The sequence below is a fragment of the Prunus mume genome, linkage group LG6, assembly GCF_029339155.1.
Source record: "Prunus mume cultivar Tortuosa linkage group LG6, ASM2933915v1, whole genome shotgun sequence".
NCBI lineage: Eukaryota > Viridiplantae > Streptophyta > Magnoliopsida > Rosales > Rosaceae > Prunus > Prunus mume.
The window spans coordinates 17,562,884-17,588,835 of record NC_142703.1 but is presented as its reverse complement, the minus strand read 5'-3'; the positions used below and the strand labels follow the sequence as shown (position 1 = coordinate 17,588,835).

Here is a 25,952-nt window from a genome sequence, read left to right as displayed (position 1 = left end):
AAAGCCCTCCCACATGAAAAGCATGGATCTTGAGTTTTTCACTTTGGATATTCAGAAAGGAAAAACTTGGCTTCTTATATTTAAGGAGTCATTGCTTCATGCAGATAAATTAGTCTGTTATGTGTTTCTTTTTGTAATTTTAATAAGTTATTTGTTCATAAAAAAGAGGAGTATTTGTGAATATGTACCAGATAGTAATTTGTTCGTATGGAGGAATGACTTACAAGGAGCTAAGCAGTGTCCATTGATATATCATCCATGCCATTGTGCATTGATTGAATGAAGAGGATTTCACTAATAAATTCATTTTAGCATGACATAATATACAAAAGCCCTTATAAAGCCTATTTGGAGTGAAAAAACCAAGATTGGAAGCTAGTTCAGTTACCAAAGGACAAGAAAGCTATTGTGTGCAAATGAGTTTATGCCAAGAATATGAAATCTTTGGAAAAAGGCAATGTGCTTAAGATTGATCAGTCCATGGTTACTTATCATTTTGTACCATCCTAACTTATCTTTTGGTTATGGTTATAGATGAAACTTGTGCTTTTAACCTTTTTTTTTAATATTTTTTTTTATTTTTATGTCTTAGTTTCATTGTGTTAAGCTTTAGGACTCATTTAATGCATTTTGGAGTCAAGATAGCCCAAAAATGTCTCTGCAGATCAGTCAACTTCATGGATTGATTTATAAGTACTCATGAAGAACCAGCTAGTGATGTGAAGTGTAGTTTCTGGAGCATTTTACAATTCATGATTCCGAGTTCGGTAGAAGAAGATAAGACAATTTTGGTGAGAGATGTTCATTTTAAAAATTATACTTGGAAATTGCCACGTCACCATTGCCATATCATAATGCCATGGCATCTTTAAGTCCAAGTCAGTAGCCACACATGGGGGCTGATATCAAGAACAGATGGGAGACTAATTAGGCTTGGGAAATCACAAAGATGTTCAGAAGTCAAGCATTGGAAGACCGAACCAAATGGTAACCCAGCATTTATTGGACAATTAGAGCAGTTGGTATTTAATGGGGTAGCTGGGTAGCTGAAAGAGGTAGTGCTTCACAAGCCAAGGGGGAGAACGAAATTGAAGACTTAAACACTCTATAAAATAGGGCAGCAGCTGAAGAGAAGGGCAACTTTTCACACTCCAACAACCTGATACACTACCCAGCAATCACCCCAAAACTCTAAACACTCCAAATCACCAAAATAGTCAGAAGAAGCCTCTCTGCCATTTTCATACGAATTCCTCCTTTCAAATCATTCCAAATCATCACTAGTCACCCAAATTCATTCCAAATCATCTCCTTAACTTTATACATCCTTCTAGATGTGGAGAATCTCTGGAGAAGTCACTAACATCACAAGAACTTCATAAAAAGGTTTTTCTACTCTGATTGTATTAATTATGTTTTATCATTTATGTACGTTATTTTGACATTATGAATAGCTAAATTCATATTTAGGGTTTCGATGTAACCTAACATGAATATTCTGGATTTATAATTTTAAAGTTTCAAGTTTGATTCAAGATTCATGCTCTTATTCATTATGCCTATATGTTGGTCTGAATGTCTAGCTACCATTGAGATTTGTGTATTTTGGTGGAGATTAATGTAGAAACCATATGCTTTTGTTTCAATTGAACTATGAATAAGATGAGTATGTATGGATAACTGCCAATAAGGCTTGGTTATTTAAAACATTCTTCTATGCTTAATGAATTTATAATGCTTGATTTAAGTTCGATAATAGGGACTTAATTAGGGAATTGAGAATACAAGATTAAAGCCAAATATCATGGTTTAACCATATCTTAGAAAGAATCAATATGTGAATATGAATTAAACTTGTCACTTGAATCCTTATAACCTAATATTGGATTATTATGGTGAATTGAATGCTCTAGTCTGAAAATCTGTTTTCCAACCCTTAAGACCGCTCTTTGATACACCTATATACTTTGTTTGTGTTGCAAATTCGTTTTTCTTAACTATCATTCAAAATCAATCTCGTTTTCAATTCTTTTTTATAGTCTTAACTTCCTGTTTTCTTGAATTGGGTAATCTAAGTACGTAACTAAGTTTAACTTCTCAATCCTCATGGGTACAGCCTCATACTTATCTTGCTATACTATCTAATTGGCATGTACACTTACGAGTTATCAAAGATTCAAAGTTAGATTGGTAGCTAAACGTTATGCTCAAAAGGGAGACTGAAAAATTGAAGACTCAAATTGAGTGATGAATTTGAGATGAAGGATTTGGGAGAAGTTGCTCGGTATGGAACTTGAAAGAGAAAAAGCAAAAAGCAAGATTATTCTATGTCATAAGATAAATAAAAACCAGTTAGTACACCTCTTGCCTCTCATTTCAAACTTAGTTTTTCATTGTCTTCTAGCATTGATGATGAGAGTCGTTACATGACTCAAATTCTATATGCGAGTGTTGTTGGTAGTTTGATGTACACCATGGGTTGTCCTACGCATGATATTCATAAGCTGTTAGTATTGTGAGTAGATATATGTACAATCCTAGAAAAGGATATTGGTAGGTTGCGAAATGGATTCTACGGTATATTCTAGGTAATGTGGATATAGGTTTATTGTTTCAGCCAGATAATGATATTGGTCAATGTGGACTGATTACGTAGGTGATTTGGACAAGCGTAAGTCCACAACTGATTTTGTACTCACTCTTGTTGAAGGATCAGTGAGTTGGAAGTCAACTTTGCAATCTACAGTTGCTTTATCCACTACATGGCGGCAGCAAAGGTTATTAATTAATGAAGCTATTTGGTTTCAAGGGTTGCTTGATAACTTGGGGGTTCTACAGGACCATGTGGGCGTTCATTGTGACAACCAGAGTGCTATTCATTTAGCAAAGAATCAAGTTCGTCATCATGTATGGATGAAACACATTTATATGACGTTCCATTTTGTTTGTGAGATTGTTAATGAAGGATTTATTATTCTTCAGAAAATTGGGACAAATGATAATGTTGCAGATACGTTGACGAAGTCAGTTAGTTTACTCAAGTTTAAGCAGCTTAAACTTGATTGGTGATTGAGAGACGACAGTTAGGAGTAATATTTCGAATGCTTGGTACAATTTGATCCAAGATGAAGATTGTTAATTGTTGTCTCAAATTGGGCCTGTGAAAGTTTCTGGAAATTTGGTCTCATGACAAATTGGGCCTCAAGTTTTTGGAGATATCGTCTCAAGACAAAGTGGATAGAAACTTTGGCCCTCGTGTGTGACCTTTTAGTTGGCCACGTGACTTGGTGTCTTAGGACTGTTATCAGCCATTGAACTTGGCTTATTGAAGAAGCCACTTGAGTAATATGATGGCCAAGAATTAATCGCTTGTTGGGCACACTCTACTGTGGTGAGGGAACCCCGAGGTGAGGATTTGAAGAGTCTCCTTTTTGTATTGGCCGTTGTAGCATCATTGGAATTGATTATTATTGTTATCAATGAAGATATCACTGAGCAGCTGCACCTTTTGTGAGGAAGATGAGAAGAGAAAGAAGGCCCAACGACAAAGGGAGACATACTCTCAAATTGTTCTTGCTTCTACATACATATTGTATTAGTTTTGGTTTCTGTTTTTCATTATTTGAGTGTGTGAGCTTGGGTGTATTTGAGATTTAGAGTTTCTTGAGTGATAAACAGTTTTTATGCTCTCTTTTGATTACAGTGAATTGCTTTGTCATCTCCAAACTGGACATATGCCTACAAAGCTGAACCAGCATAAATCTTGGTGTTCTGGTTGTTGTTTGTTTTGCTTTCTTTGTCTTAGCTTATTCTTGTTTGCTTGCACTCACTATCTAGCACGTGTTTGATTGACGCTTCTGCACAAAAAGGACAATGATGATGAATATAATAAAACATCGCAATCAGGTAAAATTAGGCTATTTGTTTTTATTATTACAGGAAATCAATGGCAGATCTAGCAAGCACTTTTTGAAGAAGTACAATAAAAAATTTGAATTTTTAACAAAAAATTCGACGTTCTTCCACTAGCTACAGTTAAATAAATAAATAAATTGCATCTTTTAGTATGATGACCATAAGTAAATAAATTTCTTTGTAGTTTCCTATTTATTATTCTTAAAGTTTAACACTACACATACATGACAACAAAAGTAGAGACTTTTGTCAAAACCACATTCATGGTGGCCAAAGCATTCCTTTTATTAACTTAGAATTGAAAATTACATTCATGACCTAGCTATACGTACATGAAACATACATAAAACAGAGACTTTCTCTTAGAGCCAATGGCTTTTTTATTAGTACATAGAAGCTTAGAAGCTACGTACAAGCCCGGCAAGCTTATTATATTTTACAATAACACCGCCAGGATTGCAATAATTCAACCTCTTAGTCATTGTAAACCGAAACATTTGGCCTTGGCTCAAAATCTTCCTCAAAAGGCTGCTTATCTTCTTTGGCTGCAAATGACTGCTTAGCTTTGGGACCAGCATTGTCTTTGGAAGAGAGCTCTGCTTTAGTTTCATCATCATTGTAGGATGAGACATTGGGTCTGGGTTCAAATTCCTCAACCTCCACCTCAACCTCAACAAAAGGTTTTTTCACTTTTTCATGGCAGTTGGCTTTCTCTTTTGCTGTTGAATCAGAAATATCAACAAGGAGGCCTTCAATTGCCTGTGGCATAGGTTGCTCTTTCATGACATTTTTCCAGTATTTCCCGACATCTCTTCTTGAATCTATAGTTTTGGCAAACTGTTCCACAAGACAAAGAAAAGAAAAGCAAATAAAAAGTTATAGAAATTTCTAAGGCATTCTAAATGATCATATATATATATATATATATATATATATATCATGTTGAAATCTATATTGTGTTAATTTAGACCACATATTTGATAAAAAAATTCACTTCAAATTGACAAATTGACAATATAATATGACATACGAAGAGAACTGTTTTCTTTATGTTGTTAGAATGTGAATATAAAACCATTAATCATGTTAATTATTGCTAGAATATGCGGTCTAATTTATAATATGACAACATAAGTTAGAGTCTAATAAGAGATTATTTTCATGCAAGCATAATATAAGATTTTTGGTTGCATTTGTCTTGTCAGTCCTATATATCTAGCAACTTCTTCGCTTAAAAAATGGGTGACTTCATAAGCAACAATAGGGAGGAGTGTATTATACAAATACTTACCAAAAGAAGAGAGAAAATAGCTAAGATAGCACAAAGGGACTTCATGTCTACAAATGCTATGCAAAAGAGTTCTTTGTAGTTGTCTTTTTGAAGGATATGCAACCTCACTACTTATAGATAATTTACTACAACGAAAGCATCAAGGCAGGCAGGACCTATGGGCCCCATATATATATATATATATATATATATATTGAAATTTTGATAATCATACTTGGAACAAATCTGGGCGGGATTTAATTATGGGCCCTAGATCTTTGGAAGGTTTCTAAATAGATATGTTTTTCTATGTATGATGTATCCATATTTGTGTGTTATTTTATTTATTTATAATGCAAACCGATATTAGGATAGGAGGGAATTCAACTTACGATCTTAAATGTAGGAGTAAATACTCTTAATCAGGGGCGGAGCTAGAATTGTAAGGTTAGAGGGGCAAAGTAAAAAATACAAGTATATAAAACACCTAAGTATTCAATAGTTAAATGTTTAGAGTTAAAGTTTCTAATTTAGTCATGCCTAATTTGTTTTAGACGAAATTTTAATTTAAATTATAAGTTTTTTTTTAATTATAAGTTGTTTATTACAAATTCTATATGTTATATAATATAATAGAGGAGAGATCAAATCTAGGGCAGCCACGACCACTTCAGGCCTAAAAATAACTCCACCACAATTCTTAACAACTATATCATCACTTGACATATGTTCTTGGGCTCCAATAATTAGATCAACGAGGCTTTACCAGATAACTTGGAATATATTATTCTCGACTGATTCTTAATGGCATTAATCCAAAAACATCCACTTCAATGTCCACATAGTTTTACCATAAAAAAAATGTAAACATGTTTAACACATGCATGCATATACTTGTAAATAATTTCTTGTTCTTTTTGGACGTCTAATAATGCAATAAGCATTTTATATGTGACAAGTGAAAACTAAGTTGCATGATTATGGACATATATTCTTTATGAGTCATGACTAATATCGGACCAGATCCTTTGCGGGGGTCATTGTTGACAAAGGATTTGATAATCGGAAATGCCTATCTTTTAATCGTTCTTTAAAACTGAAATTAGAATCAATGAAAAAATCATAATTGAAATTTTAGGATGGAATCTCTTTTTCTACTAAAACTGTAACAAATTTTAGGACGGTTCAACCATAATACAAAAAAAATCAGTTATGAATGACCCCAACCCGTCATTATATGTGCTGTTTGATTTATTTCCTAAATCATAAGCAAATGAGAAATTATAACCCAAAAAACCTCAAATGAAAATATGATGGTTGGATCATCCTAAAATTTGTTACAGTTTTTTGCTTTTTCAGAAAATTAGCGATAATTATATTAATATTTGGGCACAAAGACCAAATACCTATAAAAGGTTATTACAAAGATGGATGTATAATAACCGCAAAGAGTTAATTCAGATATAGGAGGATACACCGGTGATATTGCACGGCTTGTATGTCCACTAATAGCCCTAAAAAAACCAAATACATTTTAACATAACAATCACACGCCCGAATAAATCAAACATGAAATGCATCACCCAAAATTATAAATACAAACTACAATTTTATATCTATGAGCTCAAGTAAAGATCGTCCAATAATATTTCACTGTTTGATTATTATACTCAGAAGAAATCAGGGGCGTATCTAAATATGGGCCTTAGATTTTTGGAAGATTTCTAGAATAGATATGATTTTTTCTATTAATATATTTCACACGTACGGTACTGTGCATGTGATATGACTCTGTTTATGTTCTTGGGCACCAATAATTTTCTGATAATAATTAGGAAGATGACCCTCTATTTATTCTTAATGGCAATAATCCAAAACTATCCACTTCAATGTCCACATATACCAACAAAAATGTTCATATGTTTCACACATGCATGGGCCTTTACTTGTAAATAATTTCTTGTTTCTTTTTGGGACCTCCAATAATGCAATAAAATAAGCATTCCATATTTGACAGTGACTTGCATGATTATGGACACATTTTCATTGTGATTAGCATCGGGCAAGATCCTTTGAGGTCATTGTTGACAAAGGATTTGGTCTTTTATCCAATCATAACTCTTACGTTGCACCATTGTAGTTTGATAACTAGAATCTTCTATCTTTTAGGCCACCATTAAAACTCTAAAAATATAAACAAAAGCGGAAATTGTTTAGTCATCTAATTACTACAAATACATGACAACAAAAGTAGAGACTATTGTCAAAACCACATTCGTGGTGGCCAAAGCATTCCTTTTATTAACTTAGAATTGAAATTACATTCATGACCTAGCTACGTACATAAAACAGAGACTTTCTCTTAGAGCCAATAGCTTTTTTAGAAGCTTAGAAGCTAGGTACAAGCCCGGCAAGCTTATTATATTTTACAATAACACCACCAGAATTGCAATAATTCAACCTCTTAGTCATTGTAAACCGAAACATTTGGCCTTGGCTCAAAATCTTCCTCAAAAGGCTGCTTATCTTCTTTGGCTGCAAATGACTGCTTAGCTTTGGGACCAGCATTGTCTTTGGAAGAGAGCTCTGCTTTAGTTTCATCATCATTGTAGGATGAGACATTGGGTCTGGGTTCAAATTCCTCAACCTCCACCTCAACCTCAACAAAAGGTTTTTTCACTTTTTCATGGCAGTCGGCTTTCTCTTTTGGTGTTGAATCAGAAATATCAACAAGGAGGCCTTCAATTGCCTGTGGCATAGGTTGCTCTTTCATAACATTTTTCCAGTATTTCCCGACATCTCTTCTTGACTCTATAGTTTTGGCAAACTGTTCCACAAGACAGAGAAAATAAAAATAAATTTCTAAGGCATTCTAAATGATCATATTGAAATCTATATTGTCAATTTATATCACATATTTGACAAAAATTCACTTCAAATTGACTATTTGACAATATAATATGACATACTAAGAGAAATGTTCTCTTACCCTTTGTGGCAATATAAGATGTTTATGTTGTCCTATAATGTGAATATAAACAATTAATCAAGTTGATTATTTCTAAAATGTGCAGTCTAAGTTTACAGTATGCCAACATAAGTTAGAGTTTGATAAGAGAAGTATTTTCATGCAAGCATAATATATATAAAAAATTCGTTGTATTTGTCTTGTCAGTCCTATATATCTAGCAACTTCTTGGCTTTAAAAATTAGTGACTTCATAAGCAACAATAGGAAGAAAGGGTATTATACAGATACTTGCCAAAATAAGAGAGAAAATTGCTAAGATAGCACAAAGGGACTTCATGCTACAAATACTATACGAAAGAGTTCTTTGTAGTTGTACTTTTGAAGGATATGTAACCTCACTACTTATAGATAATTTACTACAACGAAGGCTTCAACGCAGGCAGGACCCAATTATGGGCCCTTTATTTTATTATTTTTATTTTTTTGGGTGAAATTTTGATAATAATACTTGGAACAAATCTATGGAGGATCTAATTATGGGCCCTAGATGTTTGGAAGGTTTCTGAATAGATATGTTTTTCTATGTAGCCCATGTTTGTGTGTTTTTTTATTATTTATAATACAACGATATTAGGATAGGCGAAAATTAAACTTAGGATTTCGAATGTAGAAGTAAATACTTCTAATCACTTGAGCTACAAGCAATGACTCGACATATGTTCTTGGGGTCCAATAATTAGATCAACGAGGCGTTTCCAGACAATTAGGATTATTATTCTTGACCGATTCTTAATGACATTAATCCAAAACATCCATTTCAATGTCCACATAGCTTTACTATAAAAAAATGTAAGCATGTTTAACACATGCATCCATTATGGACATATATTCATTATGACTAATATCGGACAAGATACTCTGCGGGTTGTTGTTGACAAAGGAATTTGGTCTACTAATCCAATCATAAATAACTCTTACTTTGTACGATTACTCATATTATAATATTTTATTAGGTAATTATCTTTTTCTTTTATATCTTTTATATCGTTCTTATTCTACAATGTAATTTGATAATCAGAAACACCTATTTTTTATAACGTTTTTAAAAAATGAAATCTTGATCAATGAAAGAAGATATTCACAATTGAAATTTTAGGACGAAATATCTTTTTCTACTAAAATTGTGAAATATATATATATGACAGTCCAACCATAATACAAAAAATTTCAGTTATGAATGACCCCCAACCCGTCAACTTATATGTGCTGATTTACTTCCTAAATTTTAAGCAAATGAGAAATTATAAACAAAAAAACCTCAAATGAAAAAATGATGGTTAGACCATCCTAAAATTTGTTACAATTTTATCATTATTTAAAATTAGCAATAACTGTATTCAATATTTGGGCACGAAGACCAAAAACCCGTAAAGGGTTAATACAAAATTGGATGTACAGTTACCACAAAGGGTTAATTTAGATATAAGAGGATATACCAATGATATTCCATGACTTGTATCCCTCAAGACCAAATACATTTTAACATAACAGTCACACGCCTACAATTTTATATCTATGAGCTCAAGTGAAGATCGTCCACTAATATTTCACAATTTTATATCTATGAGCTCAAGTAAAGATCGTCCACTAATATTTCACAGTTTGATTATTTATACTTAGAAGAAATCAGGGGTGTATCTAAATATGGGCCTTAGATTTTTGGAAGATCTCTAAAATAGATATGATTTTTTCTATTAATAAATCTCACACGTACTGTGCATGTTATATGACTCTATATATGTACTCTTGGGCTCCAATAATTTTCTGATAATAATTAGGAAGATCACCCTCTATTTATTCTTAATGGTAATAATCCAAAACAAAAATGTTCATATGTTTCACACATGCATGGGGCTTTACTTGTAAATAATTTCTTGTTTCTTTTGGGACCTCCAATAATGCAATAAAATAAGCATTCCATATTTGACAAGTGACTTGCATGATTATGGACATATTTTCATTGTGATTAGCATCGGGCAAGATCCTTTGAGGGTCATCGTTGACAAAGGATTTGGTCTGTTTATCCAATCATAACTCTTATAATCCTCTATCTTTTAGGCCACCATTAAAACTCTAAAAATATAAACGAAAACGAAAATTGTTTAGTCATCCAATTGCTACAAATATGAAAATACTTGTAGGATGTCTATATATGCCTAGAGAAGGTTAAACAGGCTAATTTGAATATTTTGCAATAAACAACAATTAACTTTTAAAGCATGATTGATATGAGTTATAAATCCTAGGATGTGCAGAGCTTAAAGTAAAAGAATACGCAGAGAATTATTTTACGTGGTAAAACCCCACCTCTAGGGAAAATTCACGGGACTCCTCAGTCCAACACAAATCCACTATAGAACAAAGATTACAAGAAGTACTCACGCACTTATCCTAGACACTCTAGATAATGTTTACCGACTTCTTCGTAACTCAACTTCTGTTACGGGATGATCTTGACACTTTATGTTGAACGCAATCTGGTCACAATTGCTTCAAGCTCGCCGGAGGAAAACCGCCACCACGGTCTTGATGCCCTCAATTTGTATGAGTCACCGACATGTATATGAATGCAATATGAATGAAGAAATGATTTGATAAATCACCAAGTAAACAAGGAGCACCTGATGAGTTATCTCCAAAAATATGCGCAGGAGCTTTCACTTGAAAATTCAATCTATGCAAACCATATCTCAAAAGCTGCATATGTGAAAATAAAGACACCCAATTTATTCAAAGCAGGTTCTCTCTAGTAAGAGAGAAACCCAATAGTCCAACAATTCTATTCCAATGTGATTGTCAAGCTTGATCCAATATGGACTCAAGTCAATCACGTCAAAACCAAGACACACTACCATGCAATTAAGAATGATAACTTTGATTCAATATCAACTACCTATAAGGACGCCAAACATGAGACTACAAATAGTATCAATCATGAATATCAATTTGGTCTAGTGTGGACTCTAAATGATAATGCCAAACAACCAATCTTTGTGCGAGAAACAATATCTCCTAAAACAAACTAATTTGACCAATCAAGTAGGAGATGAGCAACGTGCAAGTCATAACTGGAAAAGATAAAACTTAAATCAAAATAGAGTCTAACTAGGAAAGTAATCTCAAGAGATAAAATCTAATCCTATTAAAAATAAGATTAAGATAAAAATACTTTGAGTGAAAATAACTCCAATTAGAAATCTTATAATGAATGCATGATTATGTCATGATTTACCTGAAATCAGTTTTTCATATCGGTCAAGTCATGCTTCAGAAACTTGGGATTGAATGTGTTGCGCCAAAACGTCTAGTAAACGATATTCACACACTAACTCCCAACCTATGCTAGAGTCTAGGAAATGACAATACAATTTTCGTACTAACAAAATACATGACAACAAAAGTAGAGACTACTGCCAAAACCACATTCATGATGGCGAAAGCATTCCTTTTATTAACTTAGAATTGAAAATTACATTCATGACCTAGCTACGTACATAAAACAGACATAAAACAGAGACTTTCTCTTAGAGCCAATGGCTTTTTTTTAGTACATAGAAGCTTAGAAGCTACGTACAAGCCCGGCAAGCTTATTATATTTTACAATAACACCACCAGAATTGCAATAATTCAACCTCTTAGTCATTGTAAACCGAAACATTTGGCCTTGGCTCAAAATCTTCCTCAAAAGGCTGCTTATCTTCTTTGGCTGCAAATGACTGCTTAGCTTTGGGACCAGCATTGTCTTTGGAAGAGAGCTCTGCTTTAGTTTCATCATCATTGTAGGATGAGACATTGGGTCTGGGTTCAAATTCCTCAACCTCCACCTCAACCTCAACAAAAGGTTTTTTCACTTTTTCATGGCAGTCGGCTTTCACTTTTGGTGTTGAATCAGAAATATCAACAAGGAGGCCTTCAATTGCCTGTGGCATAGGTTGCTCTTTCATAACATTTTTCCAGTATTTCCCGACATCTCTTCTTGACTCTATAGTTTTGGCAAACTGTTCCACAAGACAAAGAAAATAAAAATAAATTTATAAGGCTTTCTAAATGATCATGTTGAAATCTATACGGTCAATTCAGATCACATATTTGACAAAAATTCACTTCAAATTGACAAATTAACAATATAATATGACATACAAAGAGAAATGTTCTCTTACCCTGTGTGGCAATATAAGATATTTATGTTGCTAGAATGTGAATATAAACCATTAATCAAGTTGATTATTGTCTAAAATGTGCGGTCTAAGTTTACAGTATGCCAACATAAGTTAGAGTATGATAAGAGAATATTTTCATGCAAGCATAATATAAGATTTTTGGTTGTATTTGTCTTATCAGTCCTATATATCTGGCAAGTTCTTGGCTTTAAAAATTGGTGACTTCATAAGCAACAATAGGAAGAAAGGGTATTTATACAAATACTTACCAAAATAAGAGAGAAAAGAGCTAAGATAGCACAAGGGGACTTCATGTCTACAAATACTATACAAAAGAGTTCTTTGTAGTTGTATTTTTGAAGGATATGTAACCTCGCTACTTATAGATAATTTACTACAACGAAAGCATCAAGGCAGGCAGCACCCAATTATGGGCCCTTTATTTTTTATTTTTTTGGTGTGAAATTTTGATAATAAAACTTGGAACAAATCTGGGGCGAATCTAATTATGGGCCCCGGATCTTTGGAAGGTTTCTAAATAGATATTTTTTCTATGTAGCCCAGATATGTTTTTCTATGTAGCCCATGTTTGTGTGTTATTTTTTTATTTATGGTACAACGATATTAGGATAGGAGAGAATTAAACTTTAGGATCTCAAATGTAGAAGTAAATATTCTCAATCACTTGAGCTACAAATAAATCTCACACATAAATTTGTGTGTATGATATGACTCGACATATGTTCTTGAGGTCCAATAATTAGTTCCACGAGGCTTTTTAGGATTATTATTCTTGACCGATTCTTAATGGCATTAATCCAAAACATCCATTTCAATGTCCACATAGCTTTACCATAAAAAATGTAAACATGTTTAACACTTGCATGCATGGACGACCAATAATGCAATAAGCATTTTATATGTGACATGATTATGGACATATATTCATTATGACTAATATCGGACAAGATCCTCTGCGGGTTGTTGTTGACAAAGGATTTGGTCTACTAATCCAATATAAATAACTCTTACTTTGTACGATTACTCATATTATAATATTTTATGAGGTAATTATCTTTTTCTTTTATTTCTTTTATATCATTCTTTTTCTTCAATGTAATTTGATATCGGAAACGCCTATTTTCTAGACCGTTCTTTAAAAATGAAATCTTGATCAATGAAAGAAGATATTCACAATTGAAATTTTAGGATGAAATATCTTTTTCTACTAAAACTGTAAAATAATAATAATAATTTAGGACAGTCCAACCATAATACAAAAAATTTCAGTTATGAATGACCCCCAACCCGTCAACTTATATGTGCTATCTGATTTATTTCCTAAATTTTAAGCAAATGAGAAATTATAACATCCTCAAATGAAAATATGATGGTTGGACCATCCTAAAATTTGTTACAATTTTTATTATTATTTAAAATAAGTGATAATTGTATTCAATATTTGGCTACAAAGACCAAATACCCGTAAAGGGTTAATACAAAAATAGATGTACAGTAACCACAAAGGCTTAATCTAAATATAAGAGGATACACCGACGAATTCTCATGACTTGTATCTGCACTAATAGTCCTAAAGACCAAATACATTTTAACGTAACAATCACACACCTTAACAAATCAAACATGGAATACATCGCCCCAAAATTATAAATATAACTACAATTTTATATATATGAGCTCCAGTAAAGATCGTCCACTAATATTTCACAGTTTGATTATTATACTTAGAAGAAATCAGGGGTGTATCTAAATATGGGCCCTAGATTTTTGGAATAAAATAGATATGATTTTTTCTATTACTAAATCTCACACGTATTGTGCATGTGAGATGACTCCATATATGTTTAGAGCTAAAGTTTTTAATTTAGTTATGTCTAATTTGTTTTAAATGAAATTTTAATTTAAATTATAAGTTTTTTTAATTATAAATTCTATATGTTATATATAATATAATAGAGGAGAGATCAAAATCTATGGAGACCAGGACAACTTCAAGCTTAAAAGTAGCTCCGTCACTGATGTTAACCACTTGAAGATAACTTTCACGCTTAAATTTGTGCATTGATATCACTCGACATATGTTCTTGGGCTCCAATAATTAGATCAACGAGGCTTTACCAGATAACTAGGAATATATTATTCTCCACTGATTCTTAATGGCATTAATCCAAAACATCCACTTACCATAAAAAAATGTAAACATGTTTAACACATGCATGCATGGAGTTCTACTTGTAAATAATTTCTTGTTCTTTTTGGACGTCCAATAATGCAATTAGCATTTTATATGTGACAAGTGAAAACTAAGTTGCATGATTATGGACATATATTCTTTATGGCTAATATCGGACAAGATCCTCTGCCGGTCGTTGTTGACAAAGGATTCGGTCTACTAATCCAATCATGAATAACTCTTACGTTGTACGATTACTCATATTATAATATTTTATGAGGCAATTATATTTTTCTTTTATTTTCTTTTATGTCGTTCTTATTCTACAATGTAATTTGATAATCAGAAACACCTATTTTTTAGATTGCTTTTAAAAATGAAATCGGGATCAATGAAAGAAGATATTCACAACTGAAATTTTAGGACGAAATATCTTTTTCTACTAAAACTGTAACAAATTTTAGGATGGTCCAACCATAATACAAAAAATTTCAATTATGAATGACCCCCAACCCGTCAACTTATCTATGTTGTCTAATTTGCTTCCTAAATTTTAAGCAACCCAAAAAAACCTCAAATGAAAATATGATGGTTGGACCATTCTAAAATTTGTTACAGTTTTTATTATTATTTAAAATTAGCAATAATTGTATTTAATATTTGGGCACAAAGACCAAATATCCATAAAATATTAATACAAATATGGATGCACAGTAACCACAAAAGGGTTAATCTTGATATAGGAGGATACATCGGCGACATTGCACGGTCTGTATCTCCACTAATAGCCCTAAAGATCAAATACATTTTAACTTAACAGTCACACAATTTAGCAAATTATTACAACTACAATTTTATATCAATGAGCTCAAGTAAAGATCATCTACTAATATTTCACTATTATATTTAGAAGAGATCAAGGGCGTATCTAAATATGGGCCCTATATTTTTGGAAGATTTCCAAAATAGATATGATTTTTTTCTATTAATAAATCTATGTGACATGATTCCACATATGTTCTTGGGCTCCAATAATTTTCTGATAATAATTAGGAAGATGACTTAATGGCAATAATCCAAAACTATCCACTTCAATGTCCACATATGTTTCACACTTGCATGGGGATCTACTTGTAAATAATTTCTCGGACCTCCAATAATGCAATAAAATAAGCTTTCTATATTTGACAAGTATCGGCAAGATCCTTTGAGGGTCATTGTTGACAAAGGATATTTGGTCTGTTTATCCTATCATAACTCATACGTTGTACCATTGTAGTTTGATAACCGGAATCTTCTATCTTTTAGGCCACCGTTTAAACTCCAAAAATATAAACAAAAGCGGAAATTGCTTAGTTAGCTAATTGTTATTAAATAAATAGACAAATTTAATGTTTTGATTAAACAATGAATTATCATGCTTTAATTAAATGACTAACCGATATCTAGTTTGGTTGAATTTTTTTTATTTTGTAGGAATGATTGTTGAATGATGATTTAGAAAATTAATTTAATTAAAGAAATAATTGTGGAAATACTATAACTACAGCTTATTTTCTTTCTTTTTCTTTTTTAACAGAATTGTGTACTTCAAATTTTTTTATACTTCTTCAATGGCTGCTTATATAGATTTTCTTTTTTATAATTTTTTATATATGTGTTCTTCATTATAAGAAAATGATATATTTTGACCCAAAAAAAATCACAAATGGAAAAAAAAAATAAAAATATATATATATATATATATAATGGTTGGACCGTCCTAAAATTTGTTACAAATTTGAATCTATAAATTCAAGATTAGCAAATCAATTGCAATGTAAAAAATTTGAATCACTCATTCCATGTTGGAAAAATAAGAAGGTAAAATTAGAATCCTAAACATTATTGAGTTATTCAGGTGGGTTATATTATTACTTATCTTATTCTACAGCAGAGAAGAATCAAATCTTGAAGGTTGCCGACATTTTGTTTGTGTGTCTCTTTATGGCCTATTTGGTTCATGGGAAAGGAGGTTTGGGGATAAGAAATTAATTGCTTACTTATATTTAGTAAGTCCAGGCATGAGAAATGGTTGCCTAGATACATGAGAAAGTAAGGGGAAAAGTGAAGCCCTCCTCTCAACTTGAGTTTTGTTTTCCCTCTTCATGGGAAAGTTTGGAAAAATGAGTCAACATTCAATGCACATTTTTCATGACCATTTTGTCCCCATTAACAATTAGAATTACAATGTATCATTAAATGCATTCTTTTTTTTATTTGATTTAATATGGGTATAATTGGAAAATTATACCAACTTTATTTCTTATTCCTACTCAAAACAAACATAGGAAATGAAAAAAAGTGAAATCTCCCGGTTCTTTTCCCAGCATTACCTTAAACGTGAGAAAAGAATCATTCATTTCCCATCCATTGGGAAATAACATGGGAAGTAATTTTACAAATTTATAAATAAACCCAATCCTAGACATGTATTTATAAAAAAACCCTAACACTATTTAAACATAGAAACACACCCAAAATCAACCCCAAAATCAACAATTGTATATTTTTTGGGTGTGTTTATAAATGGGTTTTGAGTGTGTGTAATGATGGATTTTGGGTGTGTTTATAAAGTGTTTTGAGTGTTTTTTATAATTTCATTTCATTTTGGTGTTTTAAACCCCAAGTAATTTTCCTCTCAAACTTTGTAGTGAAATGCTACATCATTAAGTAAAGCCCAAAAGGCCCAAAGGCCCAAAGACCCCACACATGAAAAGCATGGATCTTCAGAATTTACACTTGGAATAATAATAATAATAATAATAATAATAATAATGACAAGACAAACTAAAGAGACAAGAACAAGTGGATGGCCAATAGGCCTGCAAGTCAAAAGATGAGCCTTAGGTTTTGTAGCGAAATGCTACATCATTAAGGAAAGCCCAAAAGGCCCAAAGGCCCAAAGGCCCCACACATGAAAAGCATGGATCTTCAGAATTTACACTTGGAATAAAAATAAAAATAATAAAAATAAAAATAATAATAATAATAATGACAACAAGACAAACTAAAGAGACAAGAACAAGTGGATGGCCAATAGGCCCAACACCTGCAAGTCAAAAGATGCATTATAGAGCTACAGCTGCTCACCTTTGGTCAATAAATGAGTTTTTAATTCACTGGTTTAAATTTTAGTTTTTCCTAGGGAAATAATTTATTTGAGAAATAGCTTTTCTATGTCTAGATAGTCAAAGATTAGAACTTTATATATCTTTGTGGCTCTTTCAAAATTACTAGATGAACAAAATGGCAAGGACTTTTAACAAGGGAAGAAACATGCCTTCAGGACTTGCTCTTTGGAGCCCCTTACTTCATCTACTTGTTCTTGTTATGGTAACTTCAATTTTTTCCCACTCTTCATATTCTTATCATGTAATTGAGAGAAATTTGATGATGCTGCAGCATAGGAATCTCTAGTTCTAATAACTGTTAGTTTTTTCTTTTGGTTTCTGTTTAAATATTGTGCAGTGTGTTCAAGGAACTGGAGGCAGGAAGATGAGTGAAACACAAGATGGTGATGGCCATGAAACAACACATACAGAGCATGCTCATGATCATCATCCATCATCCCACATGCATCATCACATGGACCCTTCAGTTATGATTTTCTTCACCTTGGAGGATCTAAAGGAGGGCAAAACCATGGCCATTTATTTTCCCAAAAGAAACCCTTCAAAATCCCCCCACTTGTTACCAAGAGAAGAAGCTGATCAAATTCCTTTCTCATCAAAAGAACTGCTCCACCTCCTTCACTTCTTCTCCTTCTCTCAAGACTCTCCCCAAGCCAAGGCCATGGAAGACACTCACAGGGAGTGTGAGATTGAACCCATCAAGGGAGAGATCAAGTCCTGTGCTACTTCGCTAGAATCCATGCTTGACTTCACACGTGGCGTCTTCGGATTGGAATCCCCTTTCGGTGTTGTAGCCACAACCCATCTCACAAATTCAACTACCAATTTCCAGAACTACACTATTTTGGAAGAGCCTAAGGAGATTTTGGCTCCCAAGATGGTGGCTTGCCACACTATGCCTTACCCTTATGCAATTTTCTACTGCCATAGCCAGCAAAGTGCGAACAAGGTTTTCAAGGTTTTGTTGGGTGGTGAGGATGGAGATAGGGTAGAAGCTGTTGCTGTTTGTCACTTGGACACCTCTCAATGGAGCCCTAATCATGCATCTTTCAGTGTGCTTAGGACTAAGCCAGGGGCTTCTGCTGTGTGTCATTTCTTTCCTGCTGATAATCTTGTGTGGGTTCCAGCATCCACTTCAATGTAGTAATTTTAATGCAGGGCCAGTGTTTGAACCATAATATAAAAGGTCAAGCTTCTCCGGAAGCTTTTGATTTTTCCACTGAAATTCCTGGAACTGAAGTTTTAATGACCAGATTGTTGATTCTTGAAGAAAAAAATACTATCATAAAAGAAATATTAATCAACCAAACAGGTTTACAAAAGGCTGCAAATTAGCTGTCTGATTAGGCTATAAATTCTTATGTTTACAATGAAAAAGTACAATTTTGAAAATAGAAAAAGATTCCTTAATGGAATATGAAACGACTTAAAAAATTTCTATGCATGAAGCAACAGAAACCTTGGTGAATAATTTGAGATCTAAATTTCTATGCATGAGGCATCAGCAACCTTGGTGAGCAATCTGAGTCGAGTCCTATCTGTTCTGTATTAGTATACATATACTGTAGCTCAAGTGAGCTACAAGTGATTAACATCATATTTACTCTTATGGTCCGAATAATTAAGATCATATTTAGTCTTAAGTTCGATTCGTTTTGATTTCTTCAACTCAAGTGATTATGAACATTTACTCTTCAACTCAAGTGATTATGAACATTTACTCTTACAATTTATCTATTTGATTCCTCTTTTTTCATAATGATCGCATTCCCCTTTTTTCTAATATTGTTTTGATGATAAAAAAAGAGAAAACAAATAGCTTGTGTGATGTCAGTGTGGTGGTACAAATATACTGTACTAGGCCTGTTCTGTTCTGTACTGTACTGTTGTACAATGTTTATCAAGTGCAGAAAAAGTCATGTTGCCATTCTATTAAAATGATGGAAAGCGTGACGGATTTGAGATACCACCATAGTCCATTACATAGATTTGAGATACCGTAATAGTCCACTACATGTAAATTCTTCTCCAAATCAAGATAAAACGTGACAGCACGATTACCTATGCTTGTTAAATTTAGTGAGCAACAATTTACTATGCAATGCAGTCAAAAACTGAAAAATGGCAACCATGCACATGTTTTCAACATTTTAGGCTGTGCCCTGGTGTGAGCAAATGGCAACCATGCGTAGAAGAACTGCTTCTTTACTCTCTGAATCTGCTTAAATTTGGAAGCATGCATTTGAATTGATTGAACAAATGGCAACCATGCACAAAAGAATTGCTTGTTTTCCTTGTGACACTGCAGAAATGTTTCCGTACCTTTGGAAGCATGCATTTGAATTGTTTGAACAAATGGCAACCATGCACAAAAGAATTGCTTGTTTTCCTTGTGACAATGCAGAAATGTTTCTGTATCTTTGGAAGCATGCATTTGAATTGTTTGAACAAATGGCAACCATGCACAAAAGAATTGCTTATTTTCCTTGTGACGCTGCAGAAATGGTTGTGTATTTGGAAGCATGCATTTGAATTGATTGAACATTGAAAATGGAGCAGCTTTTGTTGACCAAGTCTCAAAGGTGCAGGGCAGAGCACTAAAAACCTAGCACTTCCAAATTCCAACCCCGCCTTACTTCCTCTCACTTGTTATGTTAAACAAAAATATTTCTGTCAATGCAGGCGCTCATCATGCTTTGCTTCTTAGTATTTGACTCAAGCTTTCTCAAGAGATTAAATGTTGAATTTTACATGGCTTGGCTTTGTTCACTTTATCCACCAAGAAATCTGTAAACCAGAGGTTGTCATTAGATGTTTATATTTGGAATTTCATCTGCAGAAAGAACAGAATAAATTTCCATCTGCAAAAGTCACTTCTGCTTCTCTGTTCTTGATCGCTCTCATATGGATGATCTAGTGGTGGTTGATTTATTTCAAACTAAAAAAAGAACTAAAGATTTTACTCTGAAATTATCCAAAATATTCATTAGAAATCAATCCAGTAATTCCACCATTAATTATGCATGTTTCACACACTTCATGTATATAAACATTCAATTATCACTACCTTGGCAACATGGAAACATAACCATAATTGAAAACTGAGAAATCCCAACACCCAAGCACAAAACACTACTAAATATAGTACAAACATAAGAGCTAGCTCCTCTGTTTCAAACTTGTTCTAACAGAAAACATGGAATATATTCCTGATCTTCCTGAATATCTGATTCTTCAGCCATGGGTGACTGTTTCAATATAAGAAGTTTCTTCTTTGGGCTCCATATCATGCATGGGCTTGTCTTCTGCAGACTGCTGCTGCTGATGATGATGATGATGAGCTCCATGGTAAAATATAGCATTAGGCCTAATGCCAAAGTCCCTAACAAAATGGTCTTTTTCTCTTGAACCAGCGAGAGATGGCAAATGATCTTCATGATCTTCATGATCTTGATGGAAATAGAGGTCTCTGATGGCTTCTGGAATTGGCTGGTCATTCATCACACTCTTCCAGTAGCCTCCCAAGTCTTTTCTTGCATTGCTCTGCTGGGAAAGCTATATATGTTCCATGAAAAAGGGTTAGATGATGAAAATTGAATCAAATTAGATGATGAAAATTGAATCAAAGTTACAATAATTTCTTAAATTTTGATAAAAGGAATTCAATTAAATATGAAAACTATGTGACTAAAAGCTGTTTGAGAAATGCTTACCAAGAGAATGGAGGACAGAATTAGAAGAAGGCAAGAGATAGAGAACTTCATATGGCTAGCTCAAGAGAACACACTTACTCTAAATGATCAGCTCTCTCTCTGCTCTGAGTCCCTTTATAGGCAGCTATGCATGCTGTCTGTCAAACACATTTATGCAATTTAGCAGAACCTGTGACCCTGCAATGAAAAAAAACCCCTTTAAGTAATGCTGGCATGGGGTTTGGACTGTTCCAAATTTGTCATATGGGGTTAAATTGCAACTGGTGCAACAATTGCTGGTGTGAGCCTTCTAGACACGGTTGTCAGCTGTTGATCTAAGGTAGTGAAAAACTTCCATATATATATATATATATTTATGTCTATCTATCTCGTCACATGATTAATGTTTGATATATAATAAAAGAGATAAATACCAAAGCGTTACCTGACCGTCTTCGAACTTTGATGATGTGAGCTTTCATTTCAAGTGTGAATCCCACATATATCAATTAAGCTTACAAGATTAAAACACTTACGAGTAACCAAAAGAAAAAATAAAAAGTGTCCAACACTTTTGACCAAATAGAGATGACAATTTAGCTTAGGTTGGAGGGGACTTAATTACCAAAAAAAAATTTGACTTGTGAAACAAAATCCAGGTGGGTTTCATGGAATATTCCTCTAGAGTTGAATTTGAAAATTACAAATTGATCAAATTTTGAGAGCAACTGGAATTGATAGCACTTATTCCATCTTATCTCATTACAAAATGTTGATCAAAGTTCAATTAAAGGTCAGAGCACAACTTCCCCCCTTTAGATTACTGCAAAGATTATTTTAATTTTTGGGTTGTTAATTGGGTGACATAACAGGTTCTAGATTTTGTATGACAGGGTGTACTTGGTAGCAAAAAGTCCTATGCTGTCAAAAGTTGTATAAAAATATAGAATAAAAAAAAGAATGAAAATACTTGCGTATTCCTTCTATGGAAGTAGGAACTCCTATTTTCCTGTCAATCACAGTTTGACATGTGTGCATATATTTTTCTTTTTATGCTTTTGATTGAATTATTTTTCATATATATCAAACTATAATTTGCAGAAAGTAGAAATGGTTCCTTTCTAGGAAGGAGGGAAGCAGTTTCTAAAAAAGAGAAAGTGGACTTTGCAGTACAATTTTGTTTATCACTAGTGGCTTATAAACTATGTGCGTGATCAATGCTGACCTGCTTTTGCTATGAATATACACAACAAACTTTTGTAAACAAACAATACTTCTTCTGCTATACAAACACAAAGCACAACTCTTGAAATCTTGTAATTTTACATAAAAAGGAAAATTAGAAAAGTAAATGCAAAGTTGAGAATGATAAGGTTTGAGTTTAGCCAATTCATCATCTGCAACAATATTGGCTTGGCTTCACAATAGGTAGGATGAAATTGTACGTCCCAAGAAGTGGATGATTACTATTAAAGGTATATATCATAAGTCGAGTTTCATATAAATTAAATTTCTATACGAGAGATATGATGAGTGGTGTTGTCAGTAAGTACGATGCACACTGCTTATTTAAAATTTATTTTGCTCGCTTAGTATACTCGTTGTCTTTTCTTCGTTTTACCTAACAAGAGAGACTAAACCTTGATTATAAATAAAAAAAAAAAAAGAGAGAGAGACTAAACAAGTTCTAGAAGAAAAGTAGAAGAGGGACAAAAGAGAGGAGGGTTGCCATTCAGATATTCTAGATGCACATGCACATATGATAAACAAAGATATACAAGCAGCACAATTCTGACATGCAAAATACTAATTTGTATATGTTTCGTGCAAATATGTTAACAATCAAAACTCCCCAAGGAAAATACTGATCCACGAAAACTATTAGGGCTAACAAAATATCCAAAGTTGACCTAAATACAGCTCCTTATATAAGAAAACTCATGTGGTATAATGTCCGAAGGGGTCAAGATTGTGAATAACTTAGTTTGGTGGGATATTTTGCAAATTCTTCCATAAAAATACTAGGAATCTCTTTAAATTTTCAATGAAGCAGGTGTAGGCCGGGGCTAAGACCACTTCAGGGCTGCATGTAGCTAGCTAGGGACGGCAAAACAAGCAAGCAAATTAATCTATTTGGCTAATTACACAACATGCTATTAGGCTAGGTTATGCTTTTGTATATTTAGAGTTTTAATTTTTAAGTTTTAAGTAATGAATTAGCGCTATTAGCTATTGGCTCCACTCGAGAGGGAGGGTTCAAAATTGATCTTCAAAAATCCACCTTATAAAAGGTCAAAATAAAGCTCGTTTTATTATATACAGAGGAAAAATTAGGACCGGCACTAATAAGTTTTATTATGTAAGTACATTATGTATTTGATGATCTCACAAATAATTTTATTAAAATCAGACGTAATGAGTCCAATGTACATGTGACAAAAGAGAGAAAGTCATATTATCGATTTCTTATTTGTGTTTCTTTTTTAATGGATTTGACTCTCTTGGATATCAAAAAAATTTTATTGGTCATATGTTTCAAATGAACCATTGAGAATTAATCAAAGGCCGAGGATTAATTTATGTATTAATTTTTCCTATTAAAATTACAGGTAAATAATTACATAGGAGCTCAGATATTATGTCGTATAGTTACAATCACAAAAACTGTTATTGCACCATGGTTGCAGGTAGTAGTAGCAACTTCTTGGCCCTTATGAAGAAAGATAAGGGAAATTTTATTGGGAGGCACAATCCTTCTCTTCAAAACCAACAAATTTTTTGGTTAATTTAAGTTCCAATCCCTACGAAAAAACAATGCCTCCATCTACAAACATCGAGTACTGATGCTAGTGCCACTCTTTCTTCGGGCAGCCTCGTTAGTCCAATCTCTCTTTCTCTCTCTCTCTCTACAATTTAGATTGGCCAACTCAAGTGCTAATTACTTCTATGACTGTACATTTGACTCCGATTGAGTCAAGTTACGTTTAGTCTCTCCTCAACCCTAAGAGCAAAGGAGAGATGCATTGTGTCGTCTGCGATCATTAGAAATGGAAGCTATTCGAACGGCAAGCAAGATGAGGCTATCTCATCACCACTTTCCATGGTGTTGTTTAAGATGAGGTATCACGAACATGACCACTGATCCTAAGTCCGATTCCTCCTTATTTCAATATCGCTTATATATACTATATAAATACCCATGTGACAGCTGAGATTATAACTAAAATAAAGAGTGTTTATCTCCACATTCATAAGAGAGAGACTTCCACAACAAAAAAGATAGAGAGTTCAACTTTGCCTTCCCTTCCATGTGATGGAAGATGGAGTCATCCTGACATATCCACCAAAGAGACTCAAACTTTCAACTTTTGAATAACAAGTTGACCTTCATATTATATCATCAAAGAAATTATTTGTTTACTTCCAATTTTTCCATATCAAAAATACAGATATTAATACACGCATCTCCACTAAAAATACATGTCACAAACTTATCTACACGTACAGTTGACATCACCATTTGATATATTAGTTTTCTATGAGGCTATAATTATTTAAGCAGTCATAATCAAAACTTTGCAAAATATTAATAATCATTGTAATATACAGATTGGATCTAGTATTATTCCATGCAGGATTCTCATATTGTTGATTATCAGCTGACTTACAAATTGAGAAAGACAAAAGATTATGATCGAATTGGGATTGGCTAAAGACTCTCCGAAGATGGCAAGGGGACAAGCTCAAAGGCGGTTCGATTAGGTTCTATAGTGCATGTCCACCAAAAATGTGAGTTGGCTCTTTGCTAAAGTCAACTTATAATGTGCACCGCAATATATTATATATTGTGTACTTGTGCTTTGTCTTCTGAGAAATGCTAGTTGTGCTTTTTGTTTCTTATTTGTTTACTCACACAGCATTACTTTTTTATATAAATTTTAAAAAAACTAGGGTTTTCTTATTTGTTTATTTTGTTTCATCCATAAAAACGTATTCTATTTCACTTAAAAATTTGTATTTTTAGTAATAAAGTTATTTTAAAGATATAAGGTGGGTACCAAATCAGTGTAGATCGCTATGTATCAACAACTAACAACCAGCCATACGTGCATCAATTAACCAAAATAATTTTTTGTAGTTTGTCAATATTGTTCTTTTTTTAGATATTCAAATAAGAATTCTTGTAATGTAATAATTCAGATTCGAGAATATAGTAATGCAACATGTTTGTATACAAAAGTCAACTTGAGTTCTGTATCATGTATAAAGAAGTTTCTAGTTGTACTTTTCTGGTTTTCTTCCAATATATATTTTATTCGTTAGAGATCACGTTAAGTTTAGCTGATCAGGTTGCAAAAAGAGACAAAACACAATGATGCCAACTTGCATTATTTAAAAAAAAAAAGAACAAAACAATGTGATGAATAAAGTAAAATAGGTCTTTTTGGAGGTCGTTGCCTATTTGTCTATTGGCTATGATCTTTCCACGATCAACTTCTGGTAAAAGGGTGGCTCAAA

General features: G+C 33.0%; 4 protein-coding genes across 5 annotated transcripts in view; 1 reads left to right on the top strand and 3 right to left on the bottom strand.

Annotated features, from left to right (window-relative positions):
• Positions 1–18,967, top strand: part of LOC103335632 (BURP domain protein USPL1-like) — a 29,878-nt gene extending 10,911 nt beyond the window's left edge. Inside the window, exons 1-2 of one of the 2 annotated variants that reach the window (XM_016795426.2) lie at positions 17,778–17,944; positions 18,080–18,967. In XM_016795426.2, the coding sequence (XP_016650912.2) occupies positions 17,849–17,944; positions 18,080–18,886 (903 nt within the window). In that variant the 5' untranslated portion in view covers positions 17,778–17,848 and the 3' untranslated portion in view covers positions 18,887–18,967. Of the gene's footprint in view, positions 1–17,777; positions 17,945–18,079 lie in introns of those variants that run through there. The other variant, XM_089054474.1, reaches the window with a different exon arrangement.
• LOC103335634 (organ-specific protein S2-like) lies at positions 4,180–5,345 on the bottom strand. The gene is made up of 2 exons (XM_008238650.2): positions 5,207–5,345; positions 4,180–4,752 (listed from the first exon to the last, which is right to left on the bottom strand). The coding sequence occupies exons 1-2, from the start codon at positions 5,249–5,251 to the stop codon at positions 4,390–4,392; spliced, it is 408 nt and encodes a 135-aa protein (XP_008236872.2). The 5' UTR covers positions 5,252–5,345; the 3' UTR covers positions 4,180–4,389.
• LOC103335633 (organ-specific protein P4-like) lies at positions 11,644–12,719 on the bottom strand. The gene is made up of 2 exons (XM_008238649.2): positions 12,645–12,719; positions 11,644–12,213 (listed from the first exon to the last, which is right to left on the bottom strand). Exons 1-2 carry the CDS (start codon positions 12,687–12,689, stop codon positions 11,851–11,853), a joined length of 408 nt encoding a protein of 135 aa, XP_008236871.2. The 5' UTR covers positions 12,690–12,719; the 3' UTR covers positions 11,644–11,850.
• Positions 18,968–20,747: 1,780 nt separating the features above from the next.
• Positions 20,748–21,668, bottom strand: LOC103335631 (uncharacterized). Its single transcript, XM_008238648.2, has 2 exons — positions 21,456–21,668; positions 20,748–21,297 (listed from the first exon to the last, which is right to left on the bottom strand). Exons 1-2 carry the CDS (start codon positions 21,504–21,506, stop codon positions 20,977–20,979), a joined length of 372 nt encoding a protein of 123 aa, XP_008236870.1. The 5' UTR covers positions 21,507–21,668; the 3' UTR covers positions 20,748–20,976.
• Between the last annotated feature and the right edge of the window lie 4,284 nt (positions 21,669–25,952).

Excerpts from the sequence above, each read along its gene's own strand:
- LOC103335633 (XM_008238649.2), bottom strand. The coding sequence starts at position 12,689 with ATGAAGTCCCCTTGTGCTATCTTAGCTCTTTTCTCTCTTATTTTG. Across the intron at positions 12,214-12,644 it reads CTCTTTTCTCTCTTATTTTG|TTTGCCAAAACTATAGAGTC; the intron begins GTAAGTATTTGT and ends CTTGTGGAACAG.
- LOC103335634 (XM_008238650.2), bottom strand. The coding sequence starts at position 5,251 with ATGAAGTCCCTTTGTGCTATCTTAGCTATTTTCTCTCTTCTTTTG. Across the intron at positions 4,753-5,206 it reads CTATTTTCTCTCTTCTTTTG|TTTGCCAAAACTATAGATTC; the intron begins GTAAGTATTTGT and ends CTTGTGGAACAG.
- LOC103335631 (XM_008238648.2), bottom strand. The coding sequence starts at position 21,506 with ATGAAGTTCTCTATCTCTTGCCTTCTTCTAATTCTGTCCTCCATTCTC. Across the intron at positions 21,298-21,455 it reads TTCTGTCCTCCATTCTCTTG|CTTTCCCAGCAGAGCAATGC; the intron begins GTAAGCATTTCT and ends GAACATATATAG.